At 51.0% G+C, this 13,752-nt stretch overlaps 1 protein-coding gene across 6 annotated transcripts in view; it reads right to left on the bottom strand.

The window, feature by feature from the left end:
- Nucleotides 1–13,752, bottom strand: part of MID2 (midline 2) — a 343,120-nt gene that overhangs the window by 8,338 nt on the left and 321,030 nt on the right. For all 6 annotated transcript variants that reach the window (XM_073360610.1, XM_073360616.1, XM_073360615.1 and 3 more), the window contains one exon: nucleotides 8,828–9,035. In XM_073360610.1, the coding sequence (XP_073216711.1) occupies nucleotides 8,828–9,035 (208 nt within the window). The remainder of the gene's footprint in view (nucleotides 1–8,827; nucleotides 9,036–13,752) is intronic.

Genomic DNA, 13,752 nt, shown 5'->3' with positions numbered 1-13,752 from the left:
TGTTGTCTAGATAAAATTACTATGAAGTTGGAGCACAATTTAGTGGAGAGTATGCTTATACAAATTGCAGATGACACTAAGCTGTGAGGGGCAGCAAGCACTTTGGAAGACAGGATTAGAATTCAAAACGACCTTGACAAATTGGACAATTGGTCTGAAATCAACAAAATGAAATTCAATAATGATAAGTGATACACTCAGGAAGGAAAAATCAAATGCACAACTATTAAACAGGGAACACTGGCTAGGTGGCAGTACTGCTGAAAAGGATCTGGGGGTTATAGTGGATCACAAATATGAATCTGAGTCAACAATGAGATGAAGTTGTGAAAAAAGGCCAATATTATTCTATGGGGTATTAACAGGAGTGTCATATGTAAGAAACGGGAGGTATTTGTCCTGCTCGGCACTGCTGTGGCCTCAGCTGGAGTACTGTGTCCAGTTCTGGGCACCACATTTCAGGAAAGATGGGGACAAACTGGAGAGAGTCCGGAGGAGAGCAACAAAAAAAACAAAAGGTTTGGAAAACCTGACCTAGGAGGAAAGATTAAAAATAATTTGGCATGTTTAGTCTTAAGAAAAGAAAAACTTTCTAACTACAGGGGAAGCTAAGCTCTGAAACAGGCTTCCAAGGGAGGCTGTGGGATCCCCATCACTGGAGGTTTTTAAGGGCAGGACAGACAAACACCTGCAAAGGATGGTCTGGGTTGACTGGGTCCCGCCTCGGGGCAGAAGGCTGGAGCTAGATGAGCTCTTGAGGTCCCTTAGTCCTATTTTTCTAGGATTCTGTTTCTGCTTTACCTGGGTTTGTATTAGTGTAACCCTGACACCAGAACCCTTTTAATGCCATTTTGTTGGCCTTTTAATGTCCTAGAACAGCATTTATCAAAGTTGGGGTGGCGACACAGTACTGGGTCATGGCATGTCAGGCACTGGGTCACTCTGGTCAGCACTGCTGACCGGGGTGTTAAAAGTCCCGTCGGCGGTGCTGCCCAGCTAAGGCAGGCTAGTTCCTACCTGTTTCGACACCGTGCTGCGCTCCGGAAGCGGCTAGCAGTGGGTCCGGCTTCTAGGCAGGGAACCAGCCAATAGGAACTGGGGGCGGTGCCTGTGGGCAAGAGTCGTGCGAAGCCACTTGCACACCTCCGCCTAGGAGCCAGACCAGCTGCTTGCCACTTCTGGGGCGCAGCATGGTCCATAGTGCTGGGACAGGTGGGAAGCCTGCCTTAGCACCCCCACTGCGCTGCTGACTGGGAGCTGCCAGAGGCAAGTCCATGTTCCAACCCTGTGCCCCAATCCACTGCCTCAGCCCTGAGCCCCCCTGCAAACCTGGAACCCTTTCCTGCATCTGAAACCCCTCATCCCCAGCCTCATCCCAGAGCCTGCACCCCCAACCCAGAGCCTAGACCCCCTCCCGCACCCCAAGCCCCTGCCCCAGCCCAGGGTCCCCTCCCACACCTTGAATCCCTCATTCCCAGCCCCACCCCTGCACCCCAACCCTCTGCCCCAGCCCTGAGTCCCTCATCCCCAGCTCCATTGTGTTGCAGGCATCAACAATTTTCTTCAGCTGGGTCCCCAGAAAAAAAGTTTGAAAACCACTGTCTTAGAGCAGGAGGGAGGATGCATCCTGACAAGACGTTGTTGTTTACATGCAAGATTTCCTTCTGTGATGGATTTTTCTCTTTTGTTCAAATTTCATTAACCTTGCTGTGGGCATATTTGAATTGTCATCCAAGCAGCTTGACCCTGCCAGCTCCCCAACGCACACATTCAAAGGCAATGAAACCCAAGCATGCTGGATACAGTTCTGCCTCAGTGACAGCTGTGCATATCCTGGAGTCAGAAGTGCATGTGTCTCCACCAGGTATGAACCCAGTGGCTCAGACTGTGGGTAATGAGGCCAAAGTGCTTGCTCCGTGTGCCCCTCTGCCAAAAAAGTAGGTATAAATGAATCTGATTCTGCAGCACTCTTGTAGCCTGACACAGTCTGGAACGTTGCTGATTGAAAAATGGTTGCCAAGCCATGGCGCAGGAGGCCACACATCCATGTACACTCCCCCACCCCCTGTCCTTTCACTTGCCAGCCCTGCTGTGCCTCACATGGCCTGCAGCATTCAGGAGCTGGCTGTCACTTCAGCTGTGCCAGAAAAATGCACTTGTTCTCTTAAAGGGAGAATAATCCCAGGGCGGCTTCTGCTCATCAGGCAGAGAGAATGATCTGTCCCCAACTAGAACGGCTTCTTGTGTAACTGCATTATGGGGACAGTATATTTGGATCCTTTAGATTAGAATACCTGTGACATGTTAAAAGGCTGACCCCCTGCCATGTTATTTAAAACAGCTGTAACACACTGCAGGTATATACTCATATTCCTAGCCATACATTTTACAAACAAAGATAAACCTGATGTGACTAATATGCAGCTCTTGCTTTTTGTTAATAAACTGGAAAGAGACACATTTTTGTGCAGAACAGCTGGCTAGTTTCTCTCTGCACTAGGACATCCCTGTAAGACTTCACCTGTGTTTGAGATCTGTTTCAAAAATGACTTCTGAAGACAGAGGAAAGATGGTTTAGTGACCAGGGCATTAGCCTAAGATTTGGAAAACTCAAGTTCAATACCCTACTCGGCCCCAGATTCTCTGTGTGATCCTGGGCAAAACCTTAGGTCTTTGCACCTCAGTTCTCTGACTGTAATACAGCCAGCATTGTCCCTTGGTACGGGGTGCTGTGAGGGGCAATACCTTACAAGAGTGTTAGGTGCTGGCATACTGTGGTAATGAGGGTCAGATAAGTACCCTCAAGGGGGAGTCCTTTGAGGTTTCAAGGGTTTTGCCACTATTGAAGCCTTACATACATCACTATTAGGTTTTCTCCAATATAACCCAACCCTGATCCCTTTACATGGACTACTCTACATTGTGGGAGGAAAGACAGGGGAAAAACAGGAACAGAATGGACGGAATGCACGAATGGCCAAACACCCATTCCTGAGGATAGGTCAGCTGGCAGCCTGTTCATGAAAGAGCGGTTGTATTTCTCAAAAAGGCTTGAGTAGGAATTAGTGAGAGATGTGATGGTGGGTCCCAGCAATGTCTGGAAGATCTGAACCTTGCTTGGCTATTCATGCACAAATCAAAAAATTAAAGTACCCAAAAAGCAGGGCACACACTTGTAGCTGGGCTGTATTATCCTTCCTGAAAGGGCACCTTTGTCTCAACAACTCTCTATCTTCTAAGGGCAGAGAAAGGAGAAGCATCTGATTATTTTTGCCCCATCAGGAGAGCCTTGACCCTGAAGCATTCAAAGAGCTGTTGGGTTCCTCATTATATTCCAGCCAGGGAGCTAGCAGGTGAACTGTACAGGCTAGGAGTTTTGTCCAAGAAATAGCAGCCGGAGAAAGCACTGAAGCAGAAATGTCATGGACTGCAGGCATTTCCCTCAGGCCATCATTAACGAACTTGCCATTTGAAGTTTTGGCCACCAAAGAGCTATTTCATTTCCTTCTATTACTTTTTGATTTGCTTCTGCCAGCATAAGCTGGCACCTCTAGGTCCTTGATGGAGGCAGGGAATGCTGTCTGTGTTCGGCCGTGCAGGGGGGAGGAAGGGAGTTCGACACAGCTGTCTTCACACTGAGAAGCCCTGCACATCAGCAATGTTCATTTGCACCAAATCTAATCCTGTCCTTTCTGACAATGAAGTGATGGGACAAAGAGAGACGTTTGCTTCGGGGATGGAGTTTGATTGGGTATTTGGGCAGGGGCTGAGCAGAGCGGAAATGGAGTATTTATTGAAGGCTGCAGAAAGCTGCAGGCCCTGCTGTGCCTTTGATCAATGCACCTTTTCTGTAAGTTTCTACGGGTATGTCTTCACTAGCAACATTAAAGTGCTGCCATGCACCGCTTTAACATGGCTGTGTAGTCACGGCACCAGCGCTGGGAGAGAGCTCTCCCAGTGCTGTAAAAAACCCACCCCCATGAGGGGAGCGTGGCTCCCAGCACTGGAGCACTGTCTTCACTGCCACTTTACAGCGCTGAAATTCAGGGGGCTCGGGGGGGGGTTTTTCACACCCTTGAGCAAGAAAGCTGCAGCACTGTAAAGTGGCAGTGTAGACAAGGCCTATGAGACACAAGGCTCCAGGCTCACTCTGAGTTATGGCTGTAGCCAACCCAATTATACTTTTGCCTTCTTTCAGCATGTGGCTGTCTCTTGTGTACACCTATGTGCACCTCTGTTCAGAGTCTGTGGTACTGCTGTATATTTTAAATGAACTTCTTCAGCTATAGGGACTGAATGACTCAGTCATCAACAAACCAACACTTGGAACTAATTCATTTCTAAGGCACAGCCCCTAATAAAATTCAGTTTCCTGTGAAATAACTTACAAATCAAATTCCCAAGCCCCCCTCTATACAGTGTGACAGGTGAGTGAGGCAGAGGTCTTCCCTCAGCACTGCTAGGGTTAGGCAGGATATCTCCACATGCCACCTGGCACACACTGCAGGGTCTGGGTGGACAGGGCTGCGACTCCGTGTTCAGCTCCCCAGCCAGCAGACATGCTACCATTCGCAGCAGCCGCTAAGCAGCAACGGGTGAGGTAGGGGCACCCCAGTGGCAGTAGCTTGGCCTGCCTTACCCCAGCAGCAGACCCAAGGGTTGCCGTGTCAGTTCCCTCGTGGCTCTGGCCAAGGCAGGGCTCAGCCACACAGACTGTGCTCAGAAAGGGAGTGTCTCAAAGGCTGAGTACAAGTTCTCTTTGGGTGTGAAGGCACCCCAGGAAAGGAGACAAGGCGAAGCATGTCACTGGGAGGTGAGGAGCAGCAGCAGTCTCCGTCCCTGCACACCCAGTGCTTCAGCGGAGTGGGGAGAAGCTGCCCGGAAGGAGCCCTTGCTCTGCAGTGAGCTCAGAGCAGCTGGCAAGGGGGAATGAAGAATCTGCTGAGTCTGTTTGATATTTCTTGACATGGTCCCATTCTCATGAACTGCATTCGAAGGGTCCTTGGAGACAAATTCCACTCGCTTCAGCTCCAAGCCCATGCGCCAATTGTCCCCGACCCTGCAGCCATTTCTGGCCAGGGCCAGTGAGTGCGAGACACCACTCCATCATAATAGCAGCGTTTTAAACCCACCATGCACAGACATAAATGACTCCAGAGGCTGCAGGGCAACGAATAATCTGTTCATGTGCCAACTCAGGCTTGAACACACCACACTTGCACTCAGCCTCCAGCTCCCTCCAGCCTGCTCCTGGCCCTGCACAACTCAGTGAGAGTTGCTACTGACTTCACGGGGAGCAGGACCAGCGCCTCGGTACAGCTGGCCACCTCAGCCCAGGGTTGAGGGGATATTCACTCCAACCCCACAATAAACCAAGCCGTGCTTCTGAATGCTGGGATGACAACTCACTGCACACTCAGAGCAGCAAACACCCGCTCTCAGCACCAACTCACCAGCTGCAGATCTTGGGGAACCAGGAAAAGCAAACACCCTTTTACTGGGGTGCATACATTTAAGCATCACATAAAATAATCATTGCAGGCAATTACAGCCTCCCACAGTGAATTCCACTTTCCAAGCTTGACCTCGAGGCCAACCATCCAACCTTGAACCAGGGAGCTGACGGAAAGCCGGATCCTGATCTCACTCACCCTGCTGCAGCCACTCTGACTCGGCAGAGCAGCTGCTGATTTCGCACAAGAGGGTGCTCACGGATTTCTGCATTGAATCCAGTTCCCAGGCTTCTGCAGCTCCACCAGGGCAGCTGACTGAAGTCACCCTCTCCCGTGTCAACCCAGCCTGAACTCTCCTGCAGCCAGTGGGACTCTGCAGGGAAGCCCGGCTTGGGGTTACAGCATTTTGTCAGACACTCTCCGGGGGAAGCCAGCCTCCCCTCTCCACCTAAGCTATTTCAGTAAAGGCATGCAGCAGAGATCACATTTGGAACTGATGTATTGAGGCTCCCTATCTGCCATTACTCCAGCTGTTCTAACAACTGCGCGGCGCCTTCAGCCTATCCCAGGGCAGACAGACGGGAAATACATGGACCTTTGCATTTTCACTGACACGATGAAGATGTTTTATCCTGCTCCCTGAGGCCTGAAGCTTGTCACAGTGAATGAGGCTTGTCCCAAAGCAATGCAATGCAGAAGCATCCCCGAAGCACATTGATGGAGGGAGAGTGAACGACAACTAGTTCTTCACTGCCTGTGCCACTGAGTCCTGCCCATATGCACTGGCCTAGAGAACAGTGTCAGCCCCCTTTGCCCATCCAGGGGCAGTGATACAGACAGCTGCATGTTCTCCTGGGCAATGTAGCCATACAGATAACCCGTGCCTGGGAGTGCTCTCCAATTGTTAACCCCTTCAGTACTGGCTTGCCAGCACTGGCAGCACCTTTGGGGGAAGGGGATCCTGAAGGGCTAAAGCCAAGGTGTGCATGACTCCTTACTAACCCTCTGCCTGCAGCATGGCACAGCACATGTCACTCTGTCCATCCTACACAGGGCAGCAGCAGAGGCAGATTCCTGCCCGCGCCTTCCATCTTTACTCCCCTAGTCAGTCCAGTCCCTACCTCAGACCTTGGTGCCCTTCTGCCAAGTATCCTGGTCTTCCCTTCACATTGATACCCTCCAGCCCTCCTTCCTGCACCTTTGGTTCCCTGACTCTCCCCAGCAGCATTAGACTCCCCTCCTGAGCAACCTACTCCCCGCACTTCTTATTTCCTCTTCGCTGGCATCATCACCTGGCAACTGTCCCTTCTGATGGTGCTTCCCCATCAGTGATGTCGCTGCCCTCTGCCACACTCCTCTACTGGTGGTTCCTCAGTCTGGCTGCCCTCCTGGACCCAGAGATCCCAGGCAGGGGCATGGTGGCTTCCACCAAGCCAGGAGAGCACTAGGATTAAGAACTCCTGGGGTGTCCTCCCAATTTAGCAGGGTGACCGCCGGGAAGCCACTTCTCCTCTCTGAGCCCCGGCCCTGCAATGGGGATTAACGATACCCAGCCACCATAGGGAAGTGCTCGGAGTTCTGTGACCGACGGTGCCAGGAGACTTTGTTCTGATTACACATTTCTCCCGCTGGATTGTGCCATTCCACAGTACATTAGCTGTGGCATCGCGGTCGCCGCTTATGTAGCCCGCTAGTGAGTGTGTGTGACAGGTCCCCCCAAGGCCGATCTGCAGAGGAGATGAATTGTTCCAATCCCCCTCCTCGTGAGCCTGGGCTCTCTAGCTCAGGCTGTTAGCTCTGTAGGTCCCTGGTTCGATCCCTGGGGCACCAGCTAAGTGGGTGGCTATCATGCTTGCACCCCAATTCTCATACCCCCCTTGTGCAGGGACCACTGCATGTCTGTCCAGCATGGGCCACAGGAGGAGCTCCTCTGAGCTACCCCAGACATGCAGGGACCTGTAACTGACTCCCGAGCTCTTCTCAGATCTCTCTAAGAAACAGCTCTGGTCTTGCGGGCCCCACACGTTCAGTTCTCCCCCTCCGGTCCTGGCTGACCTTCCAGACTTTAACTTTGTAACAGTGTCTGTTACAGAAATGAAAGGCCCCAGAGGAGACTGCGGAGACAGAGAGAGCCTGTGGAATAGCAAACCAACCCCTGCTGTCCAGGCTGCCGCTGTCCAGGGTAGGCACTCCATTCTACGTTATTCTAACGTCCCTAGGGATGCTATTACCCTGAATTTCACCACTGCTGCCACCTAGTAACGAAGCTCTTCTCTCCTGGCCTGAAATTCCCAGTGCTGCAGTGTCAGTAACATGCAGCACCTGTGACACCACATGCGTTACGCTGTGACACTCCTGAGCCTTGTTCAGAAGGAGAGGCTGGGGCGCTAGACATGGGGAATGTGATCTATTGCTGCGGAGTGTCCCGAGGTCCCTTGAACAGGGCCCTGTCGTTTATGCACTAGCAGAACGTTTCTGTGATGGGTGCCAGGGAGGGCCCAGGCTGGGGTACAAATCTGTGAATTTACACAGCACGCGAGGAAACGACACACATGCTGGAGCCAGCAAGGGGCCCTTTCTGAGGGCCCCTTGAGACAGAGACAAGCTCTACAGATGGCAGGGCTCGGCTTGCCATTACACGGGGCTGCCAAGATGAGGAGGAATGAGACATTAATCCTCCAGGGGCCAAACTAAGGAAAAAGCAGGTCTTGTTATGGAACTCGTGAAAGGGGAACCCGCCGGCCATGCAAGCAGCAGCAGGTCCTTGTCGCTCTGAGTAAACACTCTGGCCTCAGGTAACACTCCTGCAGTGGCCGCGTGTCTAGGGCTGGCCCAGCAGCAACTTCTTACCCTTCAGAGCTGAGGCAGAGCCACAGACTCCATTAAGACACATGAGCCTTAGCCCATGAGCCCTGAGGAACCTGCAGGGCTATGGACCAGCAAGCTGGAGTCCAGCCTTGTGCATCTTCTGTGAAATGGCCAGTGGAGATCTTATGGGAGGACCTCTGTGACTAGGGCTGATGTCAGGCAGAACACACCGAGCGTGGCTTTATGTTCTGACAGGACTTTGCAGCACCAGCCGTTTCTACACTGCACCATGGCACCTGAGCAGATTTGACCCGAAAGCCTTTGGCAGGGGCTGTGACCTATCACCTGTACAGGGTTACTGCAGAGAGTCATTTCGCAGTTGGCATTAGTCGGCAGCTACAACTCCCTGATCAGTGAGAAAGATGGTAGGGAAAGCACCAGCCACTCCTCTATCCATGACACGGCTCTGTAAAGGGACTGTCCTTTCATTACACTGTCTCACAGTCAGTTTCAGGGCAGGGATAAAGGGGGAAGAAAATGGAGCACTTCCTGGCAGATCTCCTTACCAGGTTGAGGATCCCACCATCACTTCCCAGTAATGGCACCCGCTGTCGATGAATATGTTGCCTGCTGCTCCGTAGCACCCAGTACCGCTGAACCTCTCGGGTGTGTGGCTCTTTTTCAAGGAGCTCTCGTCCTTTTCCATCTGCAGCCCATCATTGGAGAGCTTCAGCTTCTTGTGAGCCATCTTGGGATCCAACTTAAAGGGCTGACCTGAAAGGAGGACAGAAATGCCGATGGTTAGTGTGTCTCCTTCCCTGTCACACAGGCTGAACCTGAATTGCCTCTCTTCTGCCTGTTACACCAAGCCATGGGATGTGAGAAAGGCATCAGCCAGGGTACCTGGCCCTTCCAACCACATGCCAGAGCATTGATAAAAAGTACCATATATTCTTGGCACCCTCCAGGCTGCCCCCGCTGGCAGGACAAGGGTCAACCACGTGCCTCGCTAATCTACTGCCAAGAGCTGATTCCAGAGCAAAAGATCCCTCTAATACTAATAACAGCCCACGCACCACTTGAGTCCCATGTAAGTCACCGCAACAGGACACAGGCAAGAGCTAGGTGGTGTGCTGGCATCGTGAATTTATTTCATCTTCATTGACCTAATGCAGAGAAGGGAGGAATAGCTCGGAGGTGAAATCAGAAGAGATTTATGAAGTTGTGCTAGAGAGAAATAAGTCTAATTATAGTTGGAACAAATGCAATAATTAAAAAGAGAGCGAAAGCGTGGCCACTTAAGAATGGAGTCAAGCATTGCTCCAAACTGCTGGTCTATAGCATAGGGGCTGTTTTTACATTTTCCTTGAAGCCTGTAAATGGTTTCTCCTTGGTGTGGACAGGGTACGGGACTGGGACTGAAGAGAGCTAGGTCACAGCTCTGCTACAGATTCACTGTGTGACCTTGGGCAGTCACTTAAGGCTCCATGCCTCAGTTTTCCCATCTGTAAAAGGCAGATAAGGAGGCTGCCCCTCCTATGTAAAGTGCTTTAAGATGTATCCATGAAGGGTTCTGGGTAGCTGATGAGTGCTATGGTATTGTGTAATCATCCCAGCTGGGATGTTTGGGCGGGAACTCTCAGTCCTGGGGAACTCCCCCCCAAATTGTGTTATTTTGTTCAGACTTACTGCAGTAAACACAGTCCCTTTAACAGAGATGGGGAGCTGGTTCCAGATAATGGAAGTGGAGCCTAGGATGCCCTAAAGCAGTGGAAATCAAATCTAAGCATGATAAGCAGTTTGAATTGGTTAAAGGGTTTATTCTCTATTACAGTGGGTTTTCAACCTTTTTTCATTTGTGGAGCCCCAAATTTTTTTGACTGCAGGTGTGGACCTCTTTGGAAATCTTAGACATAGTCTGCAGACCCCTAGAGGCCTGCGGACCACCGACTGAAAACCACTGCTCTATTAGCATTAATGAAAGTTATACAAACATACTGAAAGGCAAATAGACTTTGAGTACTGGTACAATAATGTCACTGAAAAACAGAACTATCTAGCCAATCTCCACACACCCACCTCCCGCCGGTGCCATTTACTCCCTGCAGTATATGTTCAGTTATTACACATTGCAGGAAATATGCCCTTAGTTTCTCAGTACTTTTTCTATTGCCAGCTGAAAGTCTCAGCTCAGTGTCTTCTGCTCGCAGGCTGTGCCTTACACACCGCTCTAGTTACAGAAACAAACCAAAGGCGTACAGTGACATCTGGGTTTGCACAGGTTGTGGTCATAAGCATTGATACTTCCCCAATCCGGCGGCATCAAAGAGCAGGTGCTGTGGCACATGCACTTACAGAGAGAGCACTTCATTCTCAATTAACGGCACAGATTTTGAGGGGTTCTCTGCAGATCTTTTAATGCTGGCTTGAAACACAACTGAAATTTCTTTGTCATGCTACCAGCCGTCAGAATGCCAAACTATTTCCTAATTGACATGCACTCACTCTCCTGCTCGCTTTGATAAAAGCCTTCTAAAGATTCATTACAGCCAGGGACCATTTGGCCTTGCTCACGCTGATAAACATGGAGGAATCCAGAATTGCCTCTTCTGGGAACCAGCTCCACAACCGATTCAACAATAAGTGCTAATGATTTTCTGAAAGCCTCTGTTCTTTGCTATGCTGGGAAAGGTACGGTGCCCTGGCTATAAATGAACAGGATCAGATTCTGCACCAGGAAAAAAGGAATGACTCATCTGACTCTGCACAGCCTCATGGCAGGGCAAACTCACATGCTGACAGCTCTTGAGCCTGGCTTTCATTTGCGCAGGAGACAGGTTTCTTGCAAAGCGAGTGCCCTTGAATCTGGAGGGCTGGGGAATTCTGTGTTATCAACCTATGCAGCAGCATCCTGAGCCACAACAGCTTGCACCAATCACCCAGATTCACCTCAGAAAAAAAGAGCGTGAATTTACTGCCCAGAAAAGCAAGCCCCTAAGAGCATCACCTTGAGTCAGGTATCATGTGGGCAGTCACTGCTCATTTCCGCAGCGGGAGGCCAAGCGCAGCGTGCGTAGGCTCTGTGCAACCAGCTCTGCCAATGCACTGTAAGCTGGACATTCAGCATCCCCTGCTGTCCTAATCCGGCTTCCCACCTCCAGCAGATAGGCAGCTCGGCCAAAGAATCCCAGGCCTGACCCTCAGTCCTGCACTTTATTCCAGCCCAGTGGGCCTCACACACACAGCTGGCTGATGCTCCTCAATCCTGACCGGCAGCCCCCCCGCTGTTCCTGCCCAATGGGCCTCACAAACGCAGCTCTGTCACAGCACTCCAACCCCCTCTACTCCAGTCCTGGATTTACATACAGCATTTCCAGGGCACCTCAGCCCTGCCAGTTAAGTCCTGAGGCCCTCCAGAGCAGAGGGCTCCTGGTCTTTCACAGAGCTGCAGGACTCAGAATTAACAGATCAGTGGATCATTAGGCATTTAGATTAAAGGGAAAACACACAACAAAACCAGGGCTTGCTGGGAAAAAACACCGGAGGGGGCAGAATGCATCCTGAGAGTCAAACTGAGATTCTAGCAGCTTGGCCCAGCCCGAGGATATTGTAGCAATAGCATCTGGACAGTGATTGGCACTAGACAGGGCATGTGATTACAGCATGGGACTGGCATTCAGGAGACCTGGACCCTGTTCTCAGCTCTACCATGGACGTGTGGAGTGAGCCTGGGTTACTCAATTCCCTCTCTGTGCCACAATGTCCCCATCTGTAGAATGGGTAGTAACATTTATCTAGTTCACAGGTGCTGAAAGGGCAAATCCATCGTTTGCAGGGTGCTCAGGTGCTGGCTGGGTGCTGCTGTAAAAATGCCAGGGTTGTTAAAACAAGAGTGGCGTTTGTAGTCACAGAAGGACTGAAATGAGGGACCAATGGGAGGCTGCACTGCAAGGGAGACTGACGCGTTTTCGTGATACTCTCTAATGGGCTGAAAGAGGCAGAGGAGCCGGAGATTGAAACACAGGCTCGCTAACGAGTCTCTTCACTGTTTAGAAAGCAGGCCATTTTCTTTTGCTTCAAACTTGAGCACAGATGACAAGGAAAGGAAGGATGGCAGCTGGAGATGGGCACTACTGATAGCAGTGTAGGGCTTCAACAGCAGCCAGACAGCAGGAGAGAGATGGTTATTGTGCTCGCAATGAACTGTACAGGGAGAAATATGAGCAGCCTATAATGAGCCATCCTTTTCCAGAACATAACCCGGCGCCATAAATCTTCTCTGCACAAACAGCAGTGGTGAGGAGGCGCTGCAGCTGGGCTAGCGAATCTGGACTGGCTCATGCAGAAGGCCGGCGGCATACACCAAAGGGATGGCCTCCCTTTGGATCTCCATTGAGCTGCACCCCCCAGGCTGTCCGGGAGACCCAGCAGAAGCAGAATCCCTAAGCGTATGTCTAGACTGCAATTAGACACCAGGTCTTGGGCGTGCAGGGCTCGAACTAAGGGGTTGTTTCTTTGTGGTGTAGATGTTCCGGCTCAGGCTGGAGCCTGGGCTCTAGGACCCTGTGAGGTGGGAAGGTTCCAGAGCTTGGGCTGCAGCAGGATCCTGAACATCTCTACCGCAGTGAAACAGCCCCTTAGCCTGAGCCGTGTGAGCCCAAGTCAGCAGGCACGGGCCAGCCGTAGGTATCTAACTGCAGTACAGACATCCCCAAAAGGTGTGTCTACCCTGCAGTGGGGTGTGTGCTTCCCAGCATGGGGAGACAGATGTGCTTGCTCTGCCTGAGCTGGTGCTCTGAAAATAGCAGTGTAGTAGTGGCCTGGGCAAGGGACTGTGTACGTATCTGGGGGTCCAGGCGGGTTTGTACACAGATGGCTACCCTGAGCTGCTACCTGTGCTATCCTAGCTACACTGCTATTTTAACCCGCTTGCTCAAACAGAGCTAGCGTGTGTCTGTCTGCCCATGCTGGGAAGCACACTCCCAGCTGCACTGCAGACACACCCAAAAGCTCTCCCCTGCATCCCAACTCCTGACAACTGTCAGTTCTAGAGCTGACCGAATATTCCGTCCCATGGCAACTTCCAATGTTTTAACATGTGTTTGCATCCTGAATGGGGATGAAAGCTGAAATATTGAAACATCGTGTGTAGCACAAAGTTCTGAAAATGTTTGAATCAGAAATGTCAAAATGTTTCACCATAAACCACAGAAACCTCCTGGGGGAGGGAATAATGTCTATATGAAAATATGCATCCTTCATGTTGAGAGCCGCAAACCACATCCCCTCTGCTAATATAACCATCCGGAATTCCAATTTTTGAATGAAGATGTTGAGTTGCTGAAGATCTAGAATGGGTCTCCACTCTCCTCCTTTTTGGGGACTAGGAAATGTGGGGAATAGAACCTTCTCCCTTTATACTGAGATGAGACGTGCTTTATTGACCCTTGTTGCTGGAGGGTTTGCCTCTTCTTGAAGAATCACCTCACGA

This window comes from Lepidochelys kempii, chromosome 9 (genome assembly GCF_965140265.1).
Source record: "Lepidochelys kempii isolate rLepKem1 chromosome 9, rLepKem1.hap2, whole genome shotgun sequence".
NCBI classification, from domain to species: domain Eukaryota; kingdom Metazoa; phylum Chordata; order Testudines; family Cheloniidae; genus Lepidochelys; species Lepidochelys kempii.
The sequence above is the reverse complement of the archived record's forward strand: the minus strand, read 5'-3'. Positions and strand labels throughout refer to the sequence as shown.